The sequence below is a fragment of the Hyperolius riggenbachi genome, chromosome 5 (assembly GCF_040937935.1).
Source record: "Hyperolius riggenbachi isolate aHypRig1 chromosome 5, aHypRig1.pri, whole genome shotgun sequence".
NCBI lineage: Eukaryota > Metazoa > Chordata > Amphibia > Anura > Hyperoliidae > Hyperolius > Hyperolius riggenbachi.
This window is the reverse complement of record NC_090650.1, coordinates 261,192,657-261,220,495: the sequence shown is the minus strand read 5'-3', so window position 1 is coordinate 261,220,495 and position 27,839 is coordinate 261,192,657. Positions and strand designations below refer to the sequence as shown.

General features: G+C 41.4%; 1 protein-coding gene across 1 annotated transcript in view; it reads right to left on the bottom strand.

The window, feature by feature from the left end:
- The window catches only part of LOC137519377 (collagen alpha-2(IX) chain-like), a 132,182-nt gene that overhangs the window by 53,217 nt on the left and 51,126 nt on the right, over positions 1–27,839 (bottom strand). The window contains exons 11-20 of the mRNA XM_068238333.1: positions 22,999–23,052; positions 22,346–22,399; positions 17,257–17,310; positions 16,446–16,499; positions 13,603–13,656; positions 8,853–8,906; positions 7,650–7,694; positions 3,589–3,642; positions 3,451–3,504; positions 892–945 (exon numbers count right to left, since the gene is read on the bottom strand). Of these exons, the coding sequence (XP_068094434.1) occupies positions 892–945; positions 3,451–3,504; positions 3,589–3,642; positions 7,650–7,694; positions 8,853–8,906; positions 13,603–13,656; positions 16,446–16,499; positions 17,257–17,310; positions 22,346–22,399; positions 22,999–23,052 (531 nt within the window). The remainder of the gene's footprint in view (positions 1–891; positions 946–3,450; positions 3,505–3,588; positions 3,643–7,649; positions 7,695–8,852; positions 8,907–13,602; positions 13,657–16,445; positions 16,500–17,256; positions 17,311–22,345; positions 22,400–22,998; positions 23,053–27,839) is intronic.

Here is a 27,839-nt window from a genome sequence, read left to right as displayed (position 1 = left end):
ACAAAATTGTCAGAACTGAGAAGATTAGCTGCATGCTTGTTGCTGATATAATTCAGTTTATTACTGCAGCCAAATAGATCAGCAGGGCCGCCAGGCAACTAGTATTGTTTAAAAGGAAATAAACCCTCACCTCGGGTTCGCTTTAAATTACAGTTAGCTCCACCCTCATCCGGTCATTGCCACGCCCATTTTTTGCCGCGCCGCAGGTTCTGTCCACTCCTATTTTTTGCCGTGGCTTGTAGCCACACCCATTTTTTGACGCGCCGTGCTTCGCGCGCCGCAGGTCGTAGGGGCCCACAATTGCAATTTTGCACAGGGGCCCACTGCTGGCTGTGTTCGCCACTGCATGTTCCCACTGATAAATGTAATAAAATACATGAGGGTGCTTCGTCTCTGGTTCTCTTTAATGATGCCAAATGGTTTGGTCTGATTGGAAAATTTCTATTTCTGAATAGCGTATACTGGTCCAAAGTAGTTCACTGTACTCTTCATAAACCTGAAACTACTGTGTTCGTTGCCCATAGTTAAACTTTCAGTCTTGACTGACATCTTGACTCGCGAAGAAAAACAATATATCCCTTCCAAGAAAGCAGGACAAGTGAAAACGGGCTAACAGAGAACTGAGCTAAACTACATATGCCCAAGGGTTACTTTGGAAGGTGCTGTAATTATTTCCACATTTTCAACTGAAAAGATACACAAAGGTACTTGCCTATGTAAACGTACTACCAACAGCCTCCTAAATCATATGAAAGTACCACAATACTGCACAGTATATTGCTGCAAAAATCACAATTCCTGTAACAGGTAATTAATAAAAAAAACTATCATACCGGTAGGATAGATTTTCAGATGCTCAATAAATAAATAAAATTAAAATCTACAGCATACCTGTGGCCCTGGAACTCCAGGTGGACCTGCTGGTCCCCGGTCACCTTTGTCTCCCTGTAATGAGAGCAACATGTTACGAATGTAATAATACATTTTTAAATCAATGTACTGTTGAAATCTGTAAAAAGTATATATTTGTTGTAATGTATTTGGAACTAATATTTTTGTAGCACTGTGTATAATATTATTCAAATATAATATATAATAATAATAATTTCCAAGCTGGCCACTGTGGGTCTGTATTCCCTGTACTGCATACACTTCCTCCTGCCTCACTCTGAATGGCCGGGGGGCTATGTCAGCTGATTAGCCGTGGCACTGATTTTATAACACTCAACGCCCAAAAAGATGGCATGCCCCATGTAGCGTAGGTCCCAACAGCAACCAGAGGTCCTAAAGACCTGAGTGCAGGTGGGTTTTCTTCACAAGCAGAAGATCCAGTTGCAATAAGCCAACCACTGACTCCATGTGAGTAGTATTGAATTCAAGTGCTTACAGGAGGTTCCTACACATATTACTACACTTAGAAGGCTCCTGCTTCCTTTGTTTCCCCTCTTTTCTTTGCAATTTGAGCTTCTCTCTACGCCTCGAGGCTGGGATTGTAAAAGCTATAGTAGGGAATCTTAATGTTGTGTTCGCCTTCTTACCTTGGAGTTGTAGCACCTCCAGCCAGTTTCTCCATTGTGCTAAACTAAAGGTTAAAGCAGCCAGCCAGCCAAATCAAATAAGTAACCATGCTGAGTGTTGTTGCACTAGTTCACAGTGAAATACAGCCCATCTCATGTTAAGATAATTAATCAAAGGTACATTAAAGTGTACCAGAGATGTTATATAATAAAAAGTTTATACTCACCCAGGGCTACCACCAGCCCCATGAGCATGGATGCCTGCGCAGAAGAGCCAACTGGAGCGAATGAGCAGGATTACTGGGACTGATCGTGGCTGAAAGGAGGCACCCAGGAGGACAGAGAGGGACACATCCATGCTCAAGGGGCTTGAGGAAGCCCAGGGTGAGTATAAAATTTGTATTATATTACATCTCTGGTTTCCTGTAAACCAGTGTTTCTCAAACCTGTCCTCCCGACTCCCCAACACTCTCGTCATGTGATGACCTACATTGTTACTGGTCTCCCTATTCAGGTCCGTTTGGAATTTCAAATAGTTTTATTGACAGAAGTCAAATTACAATCAAACATGCTGTAAATGAAAGCCCCTGTGGGGCATGGCAATCAGGCCTTTTTTTTTAGCAAGCAGGTACATTGGGCTCTTTGCCATGTCACATGTCTATTGAACAGTGAGCAGAATATCCTGGCTATCCATGCAGATAACCTCTGATTATAGGATTTATGTATTTTTCTTTATATAAGCAGTTGTACTTTAACCATTCAATCAGATGAGTGAATGAAAAAAAAAAAACTTCTCTGCACATGACTGAAAGCTCAGACTGCGCACAGTGAAACATCATTTTCCTACAGTATATCACCCTCTGTATGTCTTGATTTGTTGCCAATGTGTATAATGCCTTAAGGCTAGCATACATTTTAGCAGACTGAACGAAGCTGAAGGCAGCAATTTATTTTTCCCTGGCTCAATAAATGAAGGACTGTATTGAAGGAACGCTAAAGGAAGTGATGTTCACCAGCTGTACATTTCTTTGACACATCCCTTACACTTCCCACACCTGTCATTTGCACCCAGTTCTTAGTGTGACTCACAATAATAAGAATGCTAAGACTTGACATAACCTTCCAAAATCTGAATTATCCAAATGACGATAAAATGTAGCATAAATCCATTCAGGGAAAAAAATATTAGTAATACAGTATTTATTGTATTAATTTATTTTCAGTATAATCCTGGACAGGTGGCTCAGTCTATCCTCTTGAAATGTTAAGCAATCAATTCTAAATCAATCTATGATAACACACCATGTCACTGGTTCCATAATCCTCTCATCTGAGTTTCCTCATAAGATAGGTTTTGTCATAGTATTTTTTTTATTTATTCAAGCCTTTTTAGAATCTTAAAGACAAACAATAATGAAATATGGTAGAATATAATAAATTATTCATTGCATAATGTTCACCTTACTTATTTTGGCATTAGCATAGCATGAGAAAAACTTCTTATATGTTGCTGTATACTTGGCATGTAACCCCACCCCTCCCAGTGATGCTTAGCCTATGCTAGGATGTCAGGGAGCCGTCTGCCCCAGAGCACTCTGGAAGATCAGGTGATTTTCCTGCTCACTTCACAGAGGATGGAAAAATCCACAATGATTCACCTTGCCAGGAGCAACGATGCCAGCATCACTAGTAAATTTAAGAATGTAAATAAGGGTAGATAAGATTTTTCAATAATTACGAAATGAATGCTGTAAAAATAAGCAATTGATTGTATTAATCATTTTGTATTCATTAAATGTATTCTTTGTAAATTTGAGACAACTTTCCATAATGCTTTCTTGGTGCTGAACATATATTTTATAGAAGAATGGTGAAAAGAACACCTAAGGAAAAAAGGTTTCCCATGAGAAGCATTTGTATGAAAACAGCATACCTTAGGTCCAAAAACTCCAAATGCCCCTTCTTTTCCATGCACACCAGCAACGCCCTGGAAGGTTACATGTGTTAGAGTTAGAGTCTAAATGGAGGAAGCAGCTCACTGAATGGTAAATAAAACTTTCAATGAACTTACATCTTTTCCATGACGACCACGAAAACCAGGAATACCAGACGATCCTGCTATGCCCTACAAATAAAATAAAGTCTGTTTTGTAGTCTTCTGATAAAAAAATATATAGAACTATAATATTGGTAGTGTAAATGATACCAGTATACCATCATATGTGTTATATTTGTGATAAACAAAATAAACAATTCATACAAAATTGCAAACAGTAAGAACACAATACTAAGGTCAGCTGCCTGTGATGTCCAGCTTCTACTTAATGCTTAACACCAGAGGCGGGACAAGGTCCTCCAGCACCCAAGGCTGAGACACCAAAGTGCGTCCCTCCATCCCTGCCACCCCAGCCGTCACACACTGATTGCTATTAGACTAAGAGGGCCACAGGGCCCACAACCTCCCCAACACCTTAATATCTAATTATCTGGCTTGCAGTCACTGTCATGTATCCCCTTTTCTTATTTATTTCTGTTTCAAACACAATTAGGAATGACAGCTGAATGAATTGTGCTCCCCCTCCTACACTGCGCCCTGAGGCTGGAGCCTCTCCAGACTATGCCCCGGCCCGGCCCTGCTTAACACTGCATTTCTAGCAGATGCACTGTAAGCTACAGAAAATGAAAGGCTGGTGGTACCACACAGCTGTTTTACAGGCAGCGCTTAAGTGAGATACCACTATTTTAGTGGGAATAACGATGAAATCCTAAAGTTCAGAACTAGAAGCCAATCAAATAGCTCCTAGTCACATGATCGTCGTGAGATCCATACATAGTGCTTGAGCGTGCTGCTAATCTCTTCTCTCTTTGCAGCAGATGCAGTATTTTCACAAAAGGATCCCTTACCTGGTCTGTCCTACTCTATTCTGGCAAACTGCCTCTTATTGGGCTTGATGCACAAAACTGTGGTAATATGGCACTATTAGTGGGACCTGCGGTACACAAGTAGTGTGGCCGTTCCTACGGTAATGTGCATTACCGTAGCAATGATCGTGCTACTTGAATAGCGAGGGTTGTGCTAATAGCGTAACTCGTGGTACACACTGCCGGAAGAAAAAGTAATATTACAGTGCACTGCCTGTGATAAAAAAAATATATAGAACTATAATATTGGTAGTGTAAATGATACCAGTATACCATCATCTGTGTTATATTTGTGATAAAAAAAATTAAACAATTCATACAAAATTGCAAACAGTAAGAACAGCAAAGTTACCACAAATGTGTGCATCAAGCCCACTGACATGTACAATGTACCATTTTCAGTGGTTTCGTTTGCTTCGACTCTGAAGGTAAATCTCACGCCACACATCTTCCCAAGCACAGAATTATTTTATTGTGAGTAGCAAACTCCCACTTTACTAATATAATACTAATAGTAATTATAGTAATAATAATAATTGTTATTAACAAAACACTTTTTATAGCTCTCAGAAATAACATTATGTTATGCTTGTGTAACAGTGTCTAGAAAGTGAAAACATCTTTCTGTGAATTTTTCCTGGAACACTTAACAGTGGCAAGCAGGCTGCTTCTAAGAACACTGCACTGTTTCAAAATTCCATTGCTTTGCTTCCATCTTAACACATCAAAGTGATAACCCTTTGCTGTGTAAATATGAACACATCCAAAAGTGTGTCTCTCTTACCTCAAGCTCTGAGCTGCATCCAGTGTTTGGCAACCTGGGACGTGGTTATGTTAGGACAAATTAAAGGTCAAAGCTTGGCCTTATGCTCTGTGAGGATTATTTCAAGCAGAGAATTTTGTGGTGAAACATTCAGGATCACAGTCAGGTTTTTATTGCTGCCTGAATTTGTATATTTAATTTTGTGGAGCTTTTGTCTTACTATCTGTTCTCATTGACTAAGTACACTGGGTCTGAAAAAAATTTAGAGACTCTTCCAAATGGGGAGCCAGACAGCATTAAACTTTTAGCCATTCGCTAAATTTTCTTGTTGACAATAGAATTGAGAGGTTTTCCCACCAAAGATCTAAATGGAAATATAAGTCTTAGCCCTCTTTTCTACAGGTGGGCGAAGTGTTCGTTTGTCAGGTAGTTCAACCTCACGGGGCTGCTGGCCACAAGCGCCATTTGGCTGCAATAACAGAAGTTCTTGTCCCTCCCCACTCTATCCAGAACTAAAACACAGGTTTTGTCTGGACTTTAATTATTGCTAAAGGAGAATAATACTTTGAGATTTTTAATATCCTAAAACAAAGTCAGCAGTGTTGCAAATATCTGTTGAGGAGGCTTTCATATCATGCAAAGGGAGGAAAAGGTGCCTTGAAATAGATACAATTTTTAAAACCAATAAAATAATGAAATAAGAGGTGGCCTACCTCAAAAATGACACAATTTGGTAACCTGAAAAACCTTTAATGACACTGTGGCAATACATTTCGGTTGACGAAGCGCCTGCTTACTTAGACAATGTGCTTGGTTATCACTAAATTACATTGCAGGGCAGTTGTTCACACCCTTGAGCCCAAAACAATTGTCTCAGCCAAGCATCATCTAACATGTGTATGAGGGTTTATAAAGAACATCAAACAGTTCATATCACTAACTGTTCCTCGCCTGGACTTAATCTAATACTTTCTTGTTTCAGTGCTTTTGCCTTTCTCATTTGCTCCTTTATTTTATCTTTTTGTTCTTTTGGTCTCCTGTTTTTACCTAATTCATTAAAGGGATACTGTAGGGGGTCGGGGGAAAATGAGTTGAAGTTACCCGGGGCTTCTAATGGTCCCCCGCAGACATCCTGTGCCCGCACAGCCACTCCCCAATGCTCCGGCCCTGCCTCCGGTTCACTTCTGGAATTTCAGACTTTAAAGTCTGAAAACCACTGCTCCTGCGTTGCCGTGTCCTCGCTTTCCCTAATGTCACCAGGAGCGCACGGCGCAGGCACAGACCATACTGGGCCTGCGCAGTACACTCCTGGTGCCATCAGCGGGAGCGAGGACACGGCAACGCAGGCACAGTGGTTTTCAGACTTTAATAGTCAGAAATTCCAGAGGTGAACCAGAGGCGGGGCCGGAGCATTGGGAAGTGGCTGCGCGGGCACAGCATGTCTGTGGGGGACCATTAGAAGCCCCGGGTAACTTCAACTCATTTTCCCCCGACCCCCTACAGTGTCCCTTTAAGAAGCACATTATGGAACTATCAAATGGTGACCTGTATAGGGCCCACACTGCTTTTACCAATATTTGGTGTTATTTACATGCCCATATGCTACCATAACTATGATTTATATTTCATTATAATCTATAGCTAATGTAAATGTATACTTCATGGAACCACAGAAGAAGGCATACCCAGATGCATACATAAGGCACCGCTTTGACACCTTCACATTTATTAACAATTTATGAAACATTGCTATTAAAAACAGATAACTCCTTCTGCCAGTTTTACCGGGTTGGTCCATTTATAAGCAGAAAAATATATTGCTTTACTACTGAAAGCTCAAGTCCCCTGACTTGGTTTCTTATAATCAAGCATTTGTTTTATTACAGAGATGCATACTTTTACTACACAGTTGGCACCGATCCCATGAGGAATGGGCATCCTCCCTTACCAGCAAATATTTAAACCATAGATCCATTTACTTCAAACGACTCAACACTACCTCCTCTTGGGGTTCACACATAAAAGGTGTCCAGGTCCTGTCCTGTCTGTTTTGACAGTTGGCATACGTTTTTATGAGTTTCCTATGGCTTGGTTCACACATAAATCTGTACATTTTAGGTCCAGTCCTGTCAGTTTTGTATGTTTCTATGGCTTGGTTCACACATATAAGGTGTACATTTCTGGTCCAATCCAGTCCTGTCAGTTTTGTATCTGATTTCTATGGGTGTGTTTACACATAATAGGTGTACAGTGCTAATCCTTATTCTGAGACGATAATTTAATAAAATAGGTTTTTCAATGGAACATACCTTAGGCACTCATTTCCTGTATCACTGCACAAAACCGGGTGCTCTCGTTATCCAGTTATAAATGCATGTAAGCTGTTATTTTATTTACATGACTGTCATCATACAATATACTCTGTACTGATCTGAACACATATTCACCTTTATTCCTGACTCTCCTGGTTCACCCTGACCTCCTGGGTAACCCTGAAAAAAAGACAAAACAGTTTTAATGCATAATCATTTAGTGTGAAATTATTTGTGTTTGTTGAGAAAAAAACAACAACAATGACCAGGTCGGAAATATACAGTATATTGCAAATACGCCTTCAGCCTCTTGCCTTGTTTCCATGTGAATATGCAAACATAGCCATTCCAAATAATAATTATTAAAAAATGCTACATGGATGCATCAGCCTGGTCTAATCACTTGATTAGGCTGGATATTCTGAAACAGAAACATAGCTATTTTCCATGCAGGGCGACAAATGTTTTGATTTTCTATTTACAAAGTAAACCACACTGCTGTATACTGTTGTCATGGTTGCAAATATGTTAAACCTGAACTTTCAAGCTTCACACACGCACACACTCACACACACACTATTTATTGTAAACATAATCACAGTACACAGCAACTTGTATTACATTGATATGTTTAGCTTTAAAATCAACACCTAATATAGCAAAAACCTACTGTGGTCATCCTACAATGCATCAAACCACTCATTTTTATTACCCTTTACCCCAGTACCACATTCTACACCAGTCTATCCCCATCTACATACACACATAGACACACACACACACCTTCTCTTACACACACCTGCATCCATACATACCCCCTCCCAAACGCATACCTTACACACCACCCACACACATGTACACACACTTAGGACTGTTTTATACTACGTGCAATCTGATGCATTTTGCAATATTTCTCCTACTGCATGCAAATCCTTCAAAGCAGTCCTGAGGACTCCGCATCACCCGACTTCCGATGCGTGGCCCCCGCCTTCTCTCCCTACCCAGAGTAAAAAACACCAAGATATTTACTCCAGTAAACATTTTGCAGTTTTTCTTTGGAGAGGCGGAGCCACACCCCCAAAGTCGGGTGATTCAGGGTCTTAAGGACTGCTTTGAGGGAGAAGGCAGTGCAGGTAACTAAAAATTTATTTTACAGGAAGGCTGTTGGATTTTAAGTATAGGCCGGAGATCTGCTTTAACAGCAATTAAAACATTACATTCATTTTCGCTACATATTTAAATGTAAGACACACAAGATGCAATCAACAAGCCAAACGCAAATCTAGTGACCAAAGTTTAGTCAAAAATATACAGATGAAAAATTAACTTAATCATTACCAAATATCCTCTTTCTCCTAGGCTGCCCACGAATCCTTGTACCCCAGCATCCCCCTGTCAACAAAATTAAGGTATAATTAGATTGTGTATAGATAAGGATCTGTATATTTTCAGTTATTGCCATACTTTATTTTTTTATTCCATAAGCAATAGTTTAATGTTAAAGTTTGGACAGACTACTGGGAAAAGAAGTCACATAGGAGTGGTTAATAACTCTAGGCATTCCTGCCTTTTGAAAGCTTTAGAAAATTACAGTTAACTGTAGGCAGAAATAAAAGGCCATTGATAATATTAAACTACAATCAATAGAATTCAACATAGCAAATATACACTGTTAAGTAAAAACATCACAACTTCAAATATTATGGTGTAGGTCCCTTTGTGCCAACAAAAAGCTGGAGGTGCCCTGTGGAATCTGGCAACAATGCTTATTGCAGATCCTATAAGTCCTGAAAGTTGTGAGGTGTTTATTGATCAATCATAATGAGATCTGCAGAATTTTGATGTAAAAGAAAATGTGATTTTTTTTAGACAAAGCCACATTCACCCATTACTCCATGGTTGAGTTCTGATGCTCACATGCATATATTAGGCACTTTTTTTGCTGCAAAGGGGTTCTGACAATTTTCATGCATCTACAGCATTCATATTTTTAGCAATGTGCAACAATAGCTCCTGTATGATAGGATCAGACAGGCTAGCCTTTATTGCCTAACTGCATTGATGAGCCATGGTTGTCCATGAGGGTCATGGACAACCATTTCACCTGTTTATGTTCTTTGGAACACTTTTGATAGCTACTAAACATTGCATACTGGGAACACCCCACAAGACTGGCTATTTTGGAGATACTCTAAATCCTAGGTTCTCAACATGCGGTACGCGTACCCCAGGGAGTACTTCTGATGGGTCCAGGGGGTACTCGGGCTTGATATACTTAACCAAGAATAACAAATTTAGAGATTTAGAAAATTATAATTCTTATTTAAACAACATCAAATTAGTATTTTAGCTAATTAAAAGCAATAATAAATGCTTGCACATTGTTTAGAACCAATTATCATGTACTATGATTAAATATATATTTGTCAAGGGGTACTTGTGATCATGTTTACTATGCTAGGGGGTACTCAATGAGTACAGGGTTTTAAAAGGGGTACACAATTATAAAATGTTGAGAAACACTGCTCTAAATCAGTGGTCTATCAATAACAAGTCCCTCAGATTCTTATGTGTGTGCTTCAAGATGCACACTTTGCTTGACTGAGGCCTGGTGCACACCGAGCGGTTTTTGTAGCGTTTTCCAAACCACTTCCGGCTGTGAAAATGCTTGGCTAATGTATTTCAATGGGATGGTGCACACCAGCGGTTTGAGGTTTTTAGCAAACCGCAAACGAGGGTCCTGCAGCACTTTTGCGGTTTGCAGAAGCGTTTCTGCCTCAATGTAAAGTATAGCAAAAGCTCAAACCGCTCTGGAAAACGCTAGATCAGAGCGTTTTTCCAAGCGTTTTTGTTACAGAAGCTGCTCAGTAACAGCTTTTACTGTAACAATATTTGTAATCTGCTACACAAAAACGCTCTAAAAAACGCAAGGCATGTTTAGAAAACGTCTCTAAACATGCCTAGAATCGCTCTGAAATCTGCTCCAAAAACCTCTAGCTATTATTAATTAATGAATGCTATTAATATTATATTATTATAATATGAATTAATATAATTAATATAATATGAATTAATATTAATTATAATAATATATTATTAATTAATGCTACCGTATTTTAAATGATTCTTTAAATAAATTTGAAAGAATATGGGCACCTTGGATTTCTTCATTACCTACCACAGGCCTTCATTATACCATTACAAGGTTATAATACGTAAACCCTGACATTGATTTATTTATTAGAACTTCAAAACTTTTTCCCTGAAATTGTCCAGTTCAGCTATTTTTTATTTATGTTGTTTTATGGCAATTTGTTCAGTTGCCATATGTTGTATACAAAATGAGTTCCTAAAATGTAATTTTTTAGTATTTATATTTAGTTACAATTAAGAAATATTGCTACATTTGTAATGTGTATTATGATAATTTCTAGTATACTTTATTTGTATAATTTTTATTTTAATACTATGCTTTGTAAGATTATTTTTTCATTAGTCTATGTTATATCTGTAGCTTATTTTAATATTGAATTATTTCAAATAAAATTATTTTGAAATAAAAAAAAAGTCTAGCGTTTGGAGGATCTGCTAGCGGTTTTGGTTTACACTGGGCCTAAGGCCACATACACACATCAGACCATAGTCTTTTTAAAAATGAAAGATCACAGACCAATTTTACTCCCTTCCATGTAGTATGAGAGCCATACCTTCACAGTCTTTTCTATGGAGCTGAACTCCCCATCGCAAAAAAATCTTTGCAAGAAGCTGCACACACAGATGCTGTACAGACACAAAAGATGAGTATCTGCAAAAGATCTGTTCCTGCCAAAGATTTGTTCCTGCAAATTGCATTCATAGTCTATGAGATCTGCAGATCATCATACACACCTTTTTTAACCGACATTCATCTGCAGATCAGACAATCATCTGCAGATCTGAAAATTCATCCTGGTGGATCTGATCTGCAGATGAATGTCTGTTAACCACCCTGGCGTTCTGATTAAATCGCCAGGGTGGCTGCGGGAGGGTTTTTTTTAAATAAAAAAAAAACTATTTCATGCAGCCAACTGAAAGTTGGCTGCATGAAAGCCCACTAGAGGGCGCTCCGGAGGCGATCTTCCGATCGCCTCCGGCGCCCAGAATAAACAAGGAAGGCCGCAATGAGCGGCCTTCCTTGTTTTGCTTATATCGTCGCCATAGCGACGAGCGGAGTGACGTCATCGACGTCAGCCGACGTCGTGACGTCAGCCGCCTCCGATCCAGCCCTTAGCGCTGGCCGGAACTTTTTGTTCCGGCTACGCTGGGCTCAGGCGGCTGGGGGGACCCTCTTTCGCCGCTGCTCGCGGCGAATCGCCGCAGAGCGGCGGCGATCAGGCAGCACACGCGGCTGGCAAAGTGCCGGCTGCGTGTGCTGCTTTTTATTTCATTAAAATCGGCCCAGCAGGGCCTGAGCGGCAGCCGCTGGCGGTGTTGGACGAGCTGAGCTCGTCCAGACCGCTCAGCTGGTTAAACTAGGTGTGTATGATGATCTGCAGATATCATAGACTATGAATGCATTTTGCAGGAACGGATCTTTTGCAGGAACTGATCTTTTGCAGATACTGATCTTTTGAATGTCTACAGCATCTTTGTGTGCAGCAACTTGCAAAGATTTCTGTCTGATGGGTAGTTCAGCTCCATAGAATAGATTGTGTAAGTATGGCTCTCATACTACATCGTGCTGCAGATACTCTATTTCGGTTTCACTGGAAATTCAGTAGTGGCTTGGGAACCTTCTTAACATTACATATGTGAAGTGGATGTTTTACCTGCACAGTTCCCTGCCTGATAAGACACCTATAGACACCCACCCCAACCTTGGGAAATACTTATTGTTGTTTATTATTATTATTTTATTAATATAGTGGCAAAATCTTCCGTAGTGCTCTACATAGTACATTCTCCCCATTGTTTTGTACTTTCCAAAACTGATCTCATTTCAGAGTAGAACCAACACAATATTTTGCGCCACAAGAAATCTTTTAGGGACCATGCAATACAACTCTGATTGTATTTATTAACCACCCTGGCGTTCTGACTAAATCGCCAGGGTGGCTGCGGGAGGGTTTTTTTTAAATAAAAAAAAAACTATTTCATGCAGCCAACTGAAAGTTGGCTGCATGAAAGCCCACTAGAGGGCGCTCCGGAGGCGATCTTCCGATTGCCTCCGGCGCCCAGAATAAACAAGGAAGGCCGCAATGAGCGGCCTTCCTTGTTTTGCTTATATCGTCGCCATAGCGACGAGCGGAGTGACGTCATCGACGTCAGCCGACGTCCTGACGTCAGCCGCCTCCGATCCAGCCCTTAGCGCTGGCCGGAACTTTTTGTTCCGGCTGCGCAGGGCTCAGGCGGCTAGGGGGGCCCTCTTTCGCCGCTGCTCGCGGCGAATCGCCGCAGAGCGGCGGCGATCAGGCAGCACACGCGGCTGGCAAAGTGCCGGCTGCGTGTGCTGCTTTTTATTTGATTAAAATCGGCCCAGCAGGGCCTGAGCGGCGACCTCCGGCGGTGTTGGACGAGCTCAGCTCGTCCAGACCGCTCAGGTGGTTAATACATTGCATGGAAGTTGTGATATCGCAGTAGTGTTTGCTATTAGTAGATAATAAACAGAATGTATAATCCATTTTGATAAAAAAGCTAAACATCATAAGTAAGCTAGAGGGATAATTTCATGAAGTTCACACCTTAGGAAAATCTTGCAGTACGGCATATAAAGACACAAACGTCTGATTACTAATGTCAGTATGCTTTCCTTAACTTTCTGCTTCATACAGACTTGAAGAAAGAGCGTCTGTATTCCTGAAAGCCCCGACTACCTGGAAATATCACTCAGGTAATATGTTTAAAAGCCGTCTCTATACAGTCTTGGAAATTTGGACTTTTCAACTGGCCACTGCCTTACTTCTCTGAATTAGCCAAAGTCTTAAGAATAGATCTTTTCAAAGCTTGTTCATTACCTAAAGTTAATGTTGAAACATTTCTACATTACAGCTCCATTGCTATTGTTAAATATTCAACTAAAAGGATTCTAGGTAAAAAAAACAAAACGTACCTTCTGCCCATTTGGTCCATCAGGCCCTTGCTTCCCTTGTTCTCCCCGGGAACCCTGTAAAAATGACCTTTTCACTTAGTGTCAATAAATAAATCTAGCATTAATTTGAAACAATATACAGAAAGGATTATATTCAAAATCAAAGCAGAGCATGAATGTTCAGTTATTGATTAGATAATCCACTATGGTTGCCAAATGTCAGCTGTATCCTGTGACACAATTGGCACAGGGAGGGATACTTTTGTAACTGGTGCATTGGCTATATTACAGCTGGCACAGCTTATTAAAGCAATACTGAGGCTGCCTTAAAAAAAGTGGTATATTAACCTATAGAGAGGAAAAGGACTGGATCCTAAGAGCCTTTCCAGTCCTCTCTCCATGCACCATCTGCCCTCAGTCCACCGTTGTCCCCCTGTGCAAATTATTCAAGCATCTGGTTGAATCTTCAGGAGTCTTCGTGAAGACTTCCAAAGTACTCACGTCCCCAAGTATTTCCACAGACAAGCAGGTCCACACTTGATATTAAAGTCAGAATTTCAACAAATTTGGTGATTCTAATCATCTGTACTTAACTCTAGTTAAAGTGTACCCGAGGCTTACCTTGGGTATGAAAACACATACCGTATTTTCCGCCGTATAAGATGCACTTCTTCTCCCCAAAGCAATGCAGAGAAAAGTCCCTGCATCTTATACGGCAAAGGCAGGGAATCCCTGACTTACGAACGCCCACCGATACAGGAGGACACATGGGGGAGACAAGGCGGACACAGGAGGACACATGGGGAGACATAGGGGACACAGGAGAACACTAGGGGATACAGCAGGACACATGGGGATACAGGGGGATACATAGGGAGACATAGGGGACACAGGAGGACACAAGGGGATACAGGAGGACACATGGTGATACAGGGGGATACATAGGGGACACAGGAGTACATCATTTGGGGAAGAACATGTACAAGACGCTCCTGGAATATGGACGCACCAGGTTTAGTACATTTCCTCCCCCCCCCCCCCCCCCCGGTTTTTGCCCTCTAAACCTGGGTGCGTCATAATCCAGAGCGTCTTATGCGGCAGAAAATACGGTACTTACCTAAGAAGAGGGAAGCCTCCGGATTCTATAGAGGCTTCCCACACTGCCCTCCAGTCCCCTGCGCTCCTCTTCAGACATGAGCGCGGCCGTACTGCACCTGCACAAGTATGGCCATGCAGTAAGCCGGAGCTGACCAAGCGGCTCCGTGCTACTATGCAGGCATGGGCATTATTGCATGAGTGCAGCATGGCCATGCTTGTGCCAGAAGAGGAGCACGGCCTCGATATTCCGGAGGATCCCAGCAAGCAGCAGCGAGGATGACATGGGAAGTCTCTACAGGATCCAGAGACGTCCTTTTTCTTCAGTAAGTATGTGTTTCTTAACCCAAGCTTAGGTTTGGGTTCTCTTTGAGGCTTAGCCTAGGATGTTTATTATGCAGAATCCTCTCTCTCTTCCCCCTCTCCCCAAGCATTTGGGGAGAGTAGAGATCTTTTCTACTGGCTTTAGAACTCTCAGTAAAGAAACATTCTGCAGAGATCACCTGCCAGTGCCAAAGATCTAAAGATGTTACCACCTGAGATACATTTCAGAAAGTAAATCAGGGAGAGGAAAGATTTTACAATGGGCAAACACTGACTAAATAATCTATAAATGCGTGCTGTAAAAAAATAAGCAATTTTATTTATTATGTTATATTGACTACAGTTCCTCTGTAAATGGCTACTCAAGGCCCTTCCATAAGGAGAGGCGAGGCAGCAGCCTGAGTCAATGACAGCCAGGGGTCAGCCCTTTTGAACATTCATCAGTCTCAATGCAATCATTAATCAATAGTTCATTATCAATAGGTTGCATTTTCAATATTTATTTTCTGTGTTAGATAGTCACCATTGGTAGTACCTGGGCTGCACCCAGAGTGCAGTCATAATGTGTTTATATTGTGCGGGGCATCATTTTAAAGCAGCAAAAAGTCCATTACAGCACCTGTAGCCACTAAACATCTGTGTGTGTGTAATATGATACATTTTTTTAAAAAAGTGTCCTACCCTTTTACCAAGAGATCTCTCTAAGGTCAAGAGCCCCCAGAAGAGATAGATTACCATAAGACTAAAAGACCCTGTAATGTAAATCTGTAAATTTGATGTAGCTTGACTATGTCCTTAATCTAAAGAGCACTACAATAACATGTGAAGCTATAAGAGATCTACCAATCCAACCGCAATCTCAGATCAGCAAACAACCTTCTTTTGTCCTCTAGAATCAACTCCTCATGTCCACATATACAAGATTTCTCATGTGCCTCACCCCTCCTCTGGAATTCCATTCCAAAATGCATCCGTCACTCTTCAACCTTTGAAATCCTTAAGCGCTCCCCCAAAACTCACTTTTTCCCGACAAGCATACACTAACTTAGGTCATTTCCCCTTTAACCACTGGCCAAGTTGTACTTCTTACTAGGTAACCCCCCTCTAAAAAAAACAAAAACAAAACCACAGCCTCTAGGTATGCATATTGTATACTACTCTACCTCTTGTTCCCCCTATTCTTTTAGATTGTAAACTTGCAAGGGCAGTTCTCTCTTACCCTTTTGTGCTTTGGAATTTGTTATACATTTTATTCTTCATGTTACATGTATTACTGTAATTACTAGGTCTTCTAATTCTGTGTTTTGCAGCAGTGTTTATATTTGGTGTTTACCATTGTCCATATTATTATGTACTCCATCTTTGTTTCTTAATTTGTACAGCACCACGGAATATGTTAATGCTTTATAAATCAATAATATTAATATTACACCATTTGAAATTACCTTCTCACCAACAGTACCAGGTAAGCCATGGATGCCAAGCTTTCCAGTGTCACCCTGAGAAGAAAAGACAAATAAAATACACATTATTCTAATATGCAAATGAAATGGCAGACGTACTCCAAGCAGTTGGTCAGGTATAAAACATAAACGTGGCTATCCTCATTAAGGTGAGAGGCCCAGTTAACCAAAAAATGAAGCTGTACATTGATCTATGCAGATGAAAGTCCCCTACAATATGTGCAGACTAGCGATTCTATCATTGACTAGCAACATGTCAGCGAGACAAATCTCTTGTCTAGTGGCAGGGTCATGATGGTGTACATATATGTATGACGCCGGTGAGTTGGGCGCAGGGTGAGCCGAATGACAGCTCACCCTGCTGCCACTAAAATTCATCGCAGCGTAAAATACTATTCCCCCTTCAAGTCATTGCAACTCAGAGGGAGATGTGATTTGGGGTCCGGCGATCATTACTGCAATGGTAGCGCCTAGTTTCGGCGCTGAGCGCCATGCACCGAAACCACCTGCTTCGTCAGGTTGTTCCTTTCTTTATGTTGTTCATATGCATATCATGTCTGCAGGGAGTTCACATTGTTTTTCAAGTACATAAGCCCTGAAATATTGTTTGGTAACCCTCTCAGCAGTGTGTTGCATTGGATGGAAGCAAATACAGCTTTTTCCTGGTGTCCCAGATTTTACCTACCAGCACTGTAAAAGCAATATTTGACTATGCATCCACACAAGAGTCCAATATGAAAAATACAACATTTATTTATTTATTAATGTTACTGTTCATATACGCCATGCTTACCTCATCCCCTTTCTCACCAGGTTCTCCTAGTGGTCCTGTAAGTCCGGGTTCACCCTGTAGAAATATGTAAGAACACAATATTATTTGTCGTTTTGATACACAAAGATGACATTTCTTATTGTTTTATATGTGAGCCCACATGGCCTACCAGAGTGTATAAACAAAGGAAGACTTGTGGCAATTTATCAGTTGGGCAAAAGAGGCTCTTCAAATAAGATAGAAGACTGCAAGAAACAGGAGGAGAAACTCTCTAGTAACATGACAGAAGCCATATTGCAATCAAGGCCAGGCCCAGATTTACTTCACAGGAGCTTATAGGCACAGGTGTCCTGGCACCCTACACTTCACCCTCCATGAACCTACAAACCCACCAAAGGGCACCGCAAGTGTGCTGGCTGGCCAAGCTATCATTTCTCCCTTACTTCTCTTGTCCATCATAGGTAATTACAGGTGTCCTTTAGTATTAGGTAGCCAGAGGTACCCTCAGTAGTAAGTAGCAAGAGGAGCTCACTGGAATGCAGACACCCGGGTAAGTAACCTCTCATTTACACTCTGCTCAGGACTCTGCATAGGGAAAGTGGAAGGGAGGCAATCGGGGAGGGAAGCAAGCTGCCTTTCCATCATCAGTTGCCTGTAGGCACATGCCTACAGTACCTTATCGTAAATCCAGCCCTGATCAACGTAAAAGGGAAAGAGGCGCCCTGATGTAATAAAAGCATCTAAAATCAGCTTAAAATCGAAAAGTAATATGAGGTAGCTTACCTCAATGACGAAACCTCTGTAGTTAATAAAAGGGATTTTTATTAGCACAGGCAACGCGTTTTCGCGGGTCTCAGCCCGCTTCATCAGGCCAGTAAAAGTGCCAAATAGAAAAGATCATCTAGCATAGGGAGGCTCCCTATGCTAGATGATCTTTTCTATTTGGCACTTTTACTGGCCTGATGAAGCGGGCTGAGACCCGCGAAACGCGTTGCCTGTGCTAATAAAAATCCCTTGTATTAACTACAGAGGTTTCGTCATTGAGGTAAGCTACCTCATATCACTTTTCGATTTTAAGCTGATTTTAGATGCTTTTATTACATCAGGGCGCCTCTTTCCCTTTTACGTGCTTAGTATACCCCCGAACACATCCTGTCCGAGGGGAGGTGGCAGACCACCAGTAGAGTCCCTACAGTGGACTTTGTCCCCTTTTTTCCACTAAGAGAGCGACCATCCTTCCGGTTCTGGCTAGGACCACCCCGAGTGGAGTCGGGTTTATTGTCTCCACCTGCTTCCTGTGGTTGGTTGCCCCAGGCAACCTCCCTTTGTGAGTAGTGCTTTTAATTTATTTTCTTTTATTGTGGTCATTGACATATTGCACTACTGGGCTCCCGTTTTTTGTCTCCTGTGACTTTTTCTACAGGGTGTTCATCCACCCCTACTACAATTGCCAGCCCTGATCAAGGCTGCTGATGAAGATATCCAGAGAACAACACTGAAGACATTAACATAAAATACTGCCACGTGTGTTTGAATTGACTCTCATCTCTTACACTCTGAACCAATCTGTATTGGGTCCCAGAAGACTCCTATACACATTAGCAACTGTAGGGGTGCTAATCTGATTGCTCCAAATTAGGGACAATGGGATTACACCATAAACACTTGTTCCTATGACTGAGCACCCCAACCAAAGACAGGGATTTTCTTGTAAAGCTCAAATAGCCACCACTGAAGAACCGAGCTCTTAAACTGGAGAGGAGCTATGATGTCTCTCAGCTTATGGGGCCAGAATTCTTCTGTTATGGGAATAGAGATCTTGAAGCAGGGGGGTGTCCAAGAGGAAACCTTCTCAAAACAAAAGACACACAAAAGCCCACTTACACTTGCAAAAATCATCTAAGGGACTCTCCAAGTGAGAGACATAAGAGTCTTAGTTTTAAAGAAACCAAGAATTACTTGTACATCCACAGCTGAAAATATAATCTCTGTAGGAAGCCAGTCACTGCTCATGACATAGGCACTACCATTCCAATGGTAAAGCCTGGTGGTGGCATTATCATTTCATAGGGTGGCTAAAGAAAAGATGAATGGCTCAAAGAACAGAGATATCCTGAATAAAAAAAAAAGTGCTACAGAGGCCTCTCGATCACGAAATGAGCTAAAAAGTCATTGTTCTGAAGCAGAAAGAAGAGACAACACAAAAGTAGCTTGTAGACAACACTGAAAGTATCCTTTCATGATCAAGTCAGAACCTGAACTTCAGCCAAATCAAACATGTCTGGAAAAACATGAAAACAGTTGTTCATTGATAATTACCATAATCGTTATTGTTAATTACCATTGAAATTGAGAATGTGTACAGAATTACAGAAAATCCCCATGTCCAGTACTAAAAAGTTTGTCATTCAGGAAGACTCTGGAAAGTAATCACTGAATGCTTCAAATAAGAGCAGAATAGTGTCCATGTGATATTTCAGTGTTTACATTTTTTTTATTTAAAATTATAATGAAAAAAAGAATGAAAACAGAATTTCGCAATTTTCGCTAAAGTACTGGTTGTTGCCTGATGAAGGAAAACATTAAACAAGATCAGCAAAAATATATTAAGTGCAGGGGATGCAAAGAGCATACATTTCTACACTTTCTAAATGCGCTATTATTCAATCACTGAGCACTTTATTAGGAACACCTGTACACCTGAATATTAACCTCCCTGGCGGTTAATTTTTTTTGCCAAATTGGCAAAAATCCTTTTTTTTTTATTTATTTTTTTTTGTTTCATGTAAAGCTACCAGAGTGGTAGCTACATGAAACACCACTAGAGGGCGCATGTGTCCCTGTAGTGCGATCGTCGCCGGCATCTATAGCAAACAGGGGAACGCGTATATAACGCGTTCCCCTGTTTGGCTTCTCCTGTCACCATGGCGATGATCGGGATGACGTCATGGACGTCAGCAGACGTCCTGACGTCAGACACCTCCGATCCAGCCCATAGCGCTGCCCGGAACTCATTGGTCCGGGCAGTGCAGGGCTCTGGCGGGGGGGGGGGCCCTCTTTCGCCGCTGCGTGCGGCCGATTGCCGCAGAGCGGCGGCGATCAAGCTGTGCGCGCGGCTAGCAAAGTGCTGGCTGCGCGCACAGCAATTTACACTGTAAAAATCGCCCCACCAGGGGCTGAGATCTCCCCCTGCGCGGCATAGCCCGAGCTCAGCTCGGGCTTACCGCCAGGGAGGTTAAAGTAATTATGCAAACAGGCAATTGTAGCAACTGTACAAGGCGTAAAATTATGCAAATCTAGTGCCACTGTATCAAAATGGTTAAACATCAAAATGGGTAAATGTAATCTAATTGATTTTGATCATGCCATGGGTTATGTCACGTAAGCTGGGTTGAGTATTTCTGCTGCTTTCAGAAAATTCTTATGCACAACAGTTTCTAGAGCAGGCATGGGCAAACTTGGCCCTCCAGCTGTTGAGGAACTACAAGTCCCACAATGCATTGCAGGAGTCTGACAGCCACAGCCATGACTCATAAAGGCAAATGCATTGTGGGACTTGTAGTTCCGGAACAGCTGGAGGGCCAAGTTTGCCCATGCCTGTTCTAGAGTATTTAAAGAGGTAAAAAAAAAAAAATGAAAAACATACAGTAAGCAGAAATTCTGTGCGCAGAAATGTCTTATCGATATGAGAGATCAGAGGTAAGTAGCCCGACTGGTTTGAGCTTAAAGCAAACAACTGTAATACTCCAATAAACACATTTTACAACTGTGGTGAACAGAAAAGCATATCAGAAAACACAACATGAACCAGTTATTTTCCCACTGTTGTCAGTCAAGAATCTAAAGTTTAGGCTTCTGTGGGCCCAAAACTGGAATTCTGAAAATAAAAAAAACATAGCCTTCTGTGATGAATCCCAATTTCTGCAAAGGCAGATGGTGCTAGGTCAGAATTTGGCATGGAAGGAAGAATCAGTGGAGTCATCCGACCTTGTGTGAATACAGTAAACAAGGATAGTGGTTGTTTGGGATGTGGTAAGATGTGAGAGTCTCTAAACAGCAATGGACCCGATACAATTCACTTTTTCTACTAAAGTTTTCTCCTAGGAGATAATATTTCCCCTTTCTTTAAAATAACTTGTCAGTACTTTGCAACTGAAAAAGCACCAAAAAGTAGGTGAAATAGTACTATCAAAATTATTTTGACTATTTTCTAGCTTGCTGGTGGCTTAAAGGGCATTTTAATTAGGGCTCTTCCACACAGGCAGCAGACAAGCAATGAAGTCACCCCCTGTCAGCTGCTCTCCTGCACCAGCCGGGCACTTGTTAGCACCCGGGAAAGTACAGGCGCCCCCCCATGAAGTGAGATCTTAGCATGGCATCAGCCATGCTCAGACTCGATATGTTGCATTCCTCTGCTGCCCAGTAACACCATTGCATGTCAGCGCTTTACACACTTGGTGTCACAACCGCTGCAATTCAGCTGCATTTAAATTGCACTAGAATTACACTGGTGGGTGGCAGACAAACGCGTAGTTCACTTGGATCGGGCCTAATGAGTGTTTACATGTTTTATTGTGTTACCTGAATAGCTGCATAGTGAGATATGAACTTGTAATAGAAACATGTTTGCAGAGTACGGTAGTTAAATATCACATATTTTACATAAATGTGATATTTTAGTGTAACTTGTTTCTGATATTCCCCAATATCAGCACAGCTTTACATTCCTGTATATTACTGTACATATCCTAAAAGTTAGTCTACATGAAACACTGATTGGTTGATGGGTCCAAATCTTCCAAGTGATTAACCAGTTAGTAGTCAATCTACCATCATGCTTCACTCAATGTTGTTCAGATTTCAGGTCACTAAAAATGCACCACCTTGACCAAGTACTTCTCTAATTGATAAAGTCTCTGAAACTGATTGAATTTACTGTAGATGGGTTTCAACAGACCACTGACAGATTCCAACATTCCTACTAGATGGAAGCTATGACATCTATTTACATATGTGTCCATGGACTGTGACCTAACAATTTTTCTTCACTTTTGACTTGCCAAAACTTTCTATTAACAGTTTTAACAAACATGTTGTACACTTTCTTTACCTTCTTTCCTAGTATGCCTTGTACACCCTTTTCTCCAGGAATACCAATGAATCCCTAAAAAAAAACATAAAAGCAGTGTCAACATCAACTTAGAATCACCAAAAGATAACATACAAACAGTTCCCAACTATCCTTTTTCTTTTTAGAGCCAAACGCCCACGTCTCTTTCCTCCTCAGGTGTTCCTCCTTTAGGTTTTATAGACTAGAGCAAGTGGAATTTGCTTTTTAACTACTGACAAAGTGTGAACGTTTATCGTGTTTACAGTTTCATGTTCACATTTTTATCTGATTTTGGGAAAAAAATACATGAATACAAATTGTACCATAAATATCGGTACAAGCAGGTGTTGTAAAGAAATCACATTTTTATTAATCAATGAAATACCATATTTTTCGGACTATAAGACGCTCCTGACCACAAGACACACCTAGGTTTAAAGGACAAAAACCAGGGTAAAAACAAAGATATACTAAACCTGCTGCGTCCATGGTGAAGTGGCATCTTGTGGATTAAGCCCCCTTTGTACCTCATACCCCATTGTACCTTTTGTGTCTCCCTGTGTCCTCCTGTGTCCCCCATGTGTCTGCCTCTGTCTTCCTCTATGCCCCTTTGTGTCCCCCTGTGTCCTCCATTTGTCCAATTGCACACTTACGATGTCTCCAGTAAAGCCAGTGGAACCTTCGTCACCATCAGAACCTGGGTCACCCTGTGGGAAGTTAAAAAAAAACGCATTGGTTATTCATTCTTGATAATTCTAGGAACTTTTATTAGCAGTTAATCTCAGCTTCTGCATACACAGTTACTAATTAGCCAGTAATTAATAGAAGGCTATTGGCTCAGAGGATGCATGATCATTCTACTTATAGCCACGTGAGAGCTTCTCATACCTGAACTGTGTTCAAATTAGAAACACTCTGAGGCTGTATGATCTATCTAGAATAGAGTACAAGAAGTGGCTGAATCAAAGTGATTCCACATAGAGATGATGTGGCTCAGGGCATGCACAAGTTACAACTTTTTCTACAGAGACTAACTTTCTGATTACAAGACCCTCAAAGCAAAATGCTCCTATCATATTCCCCACTTTTTTGCCATATTAAACTCAGCGTAGATATGTAGAAGATCTTTCCATGTGTTTTCATTCATTGTTTTAAGATTTTCTTCTTCTTTTTTAGAGCAGAGAGAAATAGCTACTAAAAGTTGACAGACATCACGACATCATTATTTCTGAATCTCTATCTGGCATGTAGCATAATAAAATTAACCTGCCTAGATTTAGTCTAATCCTAGAGCTGGTAGACCTACTAGTAATGTTGTTGCTGTGTTCCTGGGCTTGTTACTGTACTGTGTCTTTCAGGCTGTCAATGTGTAGCCCCTTTATTCTCTGTGACAAGTACCGCCTGCAGGTATTCTCTAGGGTTGCATTTGCTGTATGCTTGTTTCAGGTGTGTGATTCAGACACTGTTGATGCACAAAAGATCAGCAGGACTGCCAATCAACTGGTATTGTTTAAAAGGAAATAAATATGGCAGCATCCATGTCCCTCTTATGTCAGTTGTCCTTTAATGCTCTAAATATGAAAACCTATCACTGAAGCTGCCACCAGGCCCCTCTTAGCCTGACTATGCACATAGATTTTCCAATGTTCAGGGCATGTGTCTAAGGCTTTGTACACACAACACATGGTTGTCAGCAAAGGCGGCTGTGCAGGGAAGCCTCTGGAAATATTCAAATGTGTGTACAGTGGCCCTGATGCATCAGCGAGGGATCTGATCTGTTTGTACAGATCTCAGCCCCCGAACTATCACCAAGGGAGTCCTCAAATGTGTGTACAAGGCTCACGTATTAGCTAGCTAAAAAGGATGAACTGGACAATATTAAATAAACTGTTAACCTTTGCTTACAAATAATCAGGTACAGTATCTGTCACCACGTGTTGTTTTAGTTAGTGGAAAAACACAACCCGCACATTAGATCAGCAACATAGCTGTACCTGCCACTCCTTTTAAAGAAACTGACACTTAGGCCCCGTTCACACTTGCAGTTTTGTAAAAACCGGAACGGATGTCCGGACCGCACCGGATCCGGACCGGACCTAATCCGTACGGTTCCTATCCGGATCCGGTCCGTTTGCATCCGTTTTCCGTGCGGTATGAACACGGTTGCGGTCCGGATCCGGTTTCTTAAAGAGATAACAACCTGTAAATACCTGGGGTCTGGGAGGTCAGCAGAAGCTCTGGGGTCATTGTTGGAGACAGGTGGACGTGTGGAGACCATCCGTGGATACAGAGACTGCAGTTGGGACCATGGATCCAGTCATTTTTTACTTGTACCTGGGAATTCTCTCCTTCCTGTTGTTCACCTACTACTATGTGGGGAGAAGGCCTCACCTCCTCGTTATCAGACATGTCATCAGACATGTTGCTGCCAAGCATGAAATCCCTGCTGCTCCACTCTGTGAACGCTGGGCCCATGTGGTCCCCATCCAAAATGGCCACTAGAAAAAGCATAGGAAGTGGGGTAGAACGTCCGGTTTTTATAGCTAGTGTGTTGGGCGCTCTCCGGTTCTCATTGTTTTGTATTGGCCGGATGCAACAGTCCGGCTCCGCTCCGGATACGTCTGCCGGAGGAGCCGGACCAAAAAATAGCGCATGTTGGATTTTATGCCGGAGTCCGGATCCGATCCGGCTCCGGACGAAACGGACGCATGTGAACGGACGCATAGACTTTCATTGCTATGCCGTGCGTCCGTTCCGTCCGTTCCGCATGCGGTTCGGCTCCGGCACGGCGATTCCGGACAGCGACCGCTAATGTGAACCGGACGTGAACTGCTGCACTCCTGACAGAATAACTCGGGAGATGCAAACACATATGATTTTATGCTAACATTAAAGAAAAAGCACTTTAGAGCTGGGAGAAATGGCTAAATGTTTTTTAAATAATTACCTTAAAGTAAAAAGTATGATGGGTCAGTATTTTGTGTTTGTTCTTAAAAAGTCTATTTGTCCTCTGTGAAGGTAACTCCAATATCAACTGTTAGCAAGTAGGTGACAGAATCAGAAGTAAGTGTCAGAGGTTTGACAGGCCTTCTTTAGGTGTCAAGAAAGCAGGGAGGGTCCCAGTCTTCTATCCAGTCACAAAAGGGTTTGAGCTGATGCAACACGGTGAAGCATTCTGGCTTATGCTTGTGCTGTCATACTAATTTTTCATGCACAATAATTGGCAATGAGTCTTTCACATTGCTGTGGTGGAATTTCACCTCACCCTTCTTTGCAGCATTGTTGTAATTCAGCCATATTGAAAGGCGTTTAAGTATGAACGGTCTTTTTAAGGTCATGCCACAGCACCTCAGTTGGATTTAAGTCCAGAGTTTGTCTATGCCACTCTAAAGCCTCTATTTTTATTTTTATTTTCATTTTTTAAACCTTGCAGAGGTTGACATGCTGCTGTGTTTTGAATCATTGTCCTGCTGCAGAACCAAAGTGCACTTTAGCTTGAGGTCACAAACTCATGGCTGAACATTATTCTCCAGGATAATCCCTGGTCCTGGTTCCATGAAGCAGCAATCCCTGGTTCCATGAAGCAGCAAAGCAGCTCCACACTATCACACCACTCCCACCATGTTTGATTGCGGTCATGACATTTTTCGGTGTTACTTGTACACCAGATGACGCAGGATGAAAAACCTTTCAAAAAGTTCAACTCTTGTTTCATCAGTCTACAAATATTTTCCCAGCGATTTGTAAGATTTTCAAAATGTTTCTGGCAACAGTCAAACTAGCCTTTATGTCCTTTTAGGTCAGCAGTGGTGTTCGCCTTGGAATTCTGCCATGCATGCCTTTTTCCCCAGTCTATTTCTTATGGTCAAGTCATGAACACTGACCTTAAGTGAGACAAGTGAGGCCTGCAATTCTTTAGATGTTGTTTTAGGTTCTTCTGTGACGTCTTGGATGAGTCATCACTGCACTCTTGAGGTAATTTTTTTGGCCTATTTCATTTTCTTTGACAGGTTCAGAATATATAAATCACACCTGAGGTGGGAGGGATATGGAGGCTGCCATATTTACTTCCTTTTTAACAATACACATTTCATGGCAGTGCTGCTGATCCTCTGCCTCTAATACTTTGGGAAATAGACCCTGAAAAAGCATGTTGAAATGTTTGACTGAAACTTGACTGGATTTGCAGCATGCTTGTTTCAGGTGTGTGACAGTGACACACACTACAGAAACAAGAAAGATCATCAGGATTCCCAGGCAACTGGTATTGTTTAAAATGAAATAAAAATGGCAGCCTCCATATTTTGCTCACTTCAGGTGTCCTTTAAGTGATCCCTTGATTCAACAGCTTTGCCAATAATAAAGCCTGGATGTGGAAAGTGAAACTGAACTCATCTCCCCCCCCCCAAAAAAAAAAAATGTATTAACCACAGTTAATACATGGTTTAACAGGGGAGGCCATTGGTTTGTTACATATGGCCATTAAGTTTTGGATATTTTTTTTTTTAATAAATAAAATTATCACTTAGAAACTTGTGTGGTTTATGTTTGTAATTACTTGGGATATCTTTGTCTAATATTTAAATTTGTTTGAAGAACAGAAACATTTAAGAGTGACCAACATGCAAAAAAAAAAAAAAAAAAAGAGGAAGAAAGAAAGAAATCAAGAATGAGCAAATACTTTTTTACAGCCTTGTGGTTTCAGACTTTCCCAAACCACTATCCTGGGTATTTTGGTTCTCCATAATTCATCAATATGGAGTACTCAATTCTCTGTTTCTTTCTAACCAGCTAGTCACTGCGAGGCAGACTAGGAGTCATAGCTCTGAAGAACTCTGTTGCCCTTTGTAGGTCAGTTTTGGGTCAATACAGACTGGTGCTAACACTCCAAAGGCTCTGAGCAGTATGAGAATGTGTATTGGCTTGGTTGTATTTACAACTAGGGCAGTAAACTTGGAACTTAGAACATACTCTGAAGCTGGCACTGGGGATTTGTTTTTTAAGAATGCCCATGATGTATAATCTGGTCTTCCTGGCTGTGGCTTTCGTGCTACAAAATTAATTAAAAATGTGAATGTTTAAACAGGTCATCATCAATCACTTTGTCTAGGAGATTAATTCACACAAACAGCAGCGAGTGAGACAGTTTAATCTCCAAACTTAGATTTGTAACCTGAGTGTATTCCCCCCCCCCCAAAAAAAAAAAAAAGTTACTTACATACAGGGACTCTGGATCCTAAAGAGCCTTCCCTGTCCTCTCTTGTACTCCTCGTTCCAGTATCATCACCAGCATTTAATTTGCTGCCTCGGAAAATCAGCTTCGGAAAATCTCGTGTCCCCGAGTGCTTGCAAGCACGGACAGCTCTATACTGTGCATGCGTGGGGACACAAGTACTTCCCAAGGGCTCACAGATGTGTATTCGACCAATTGGTCAAGTACACACAACAGGATCCAGAGCCTTCCCTGTCCATAGGCTTTACACTCACTTTAAAG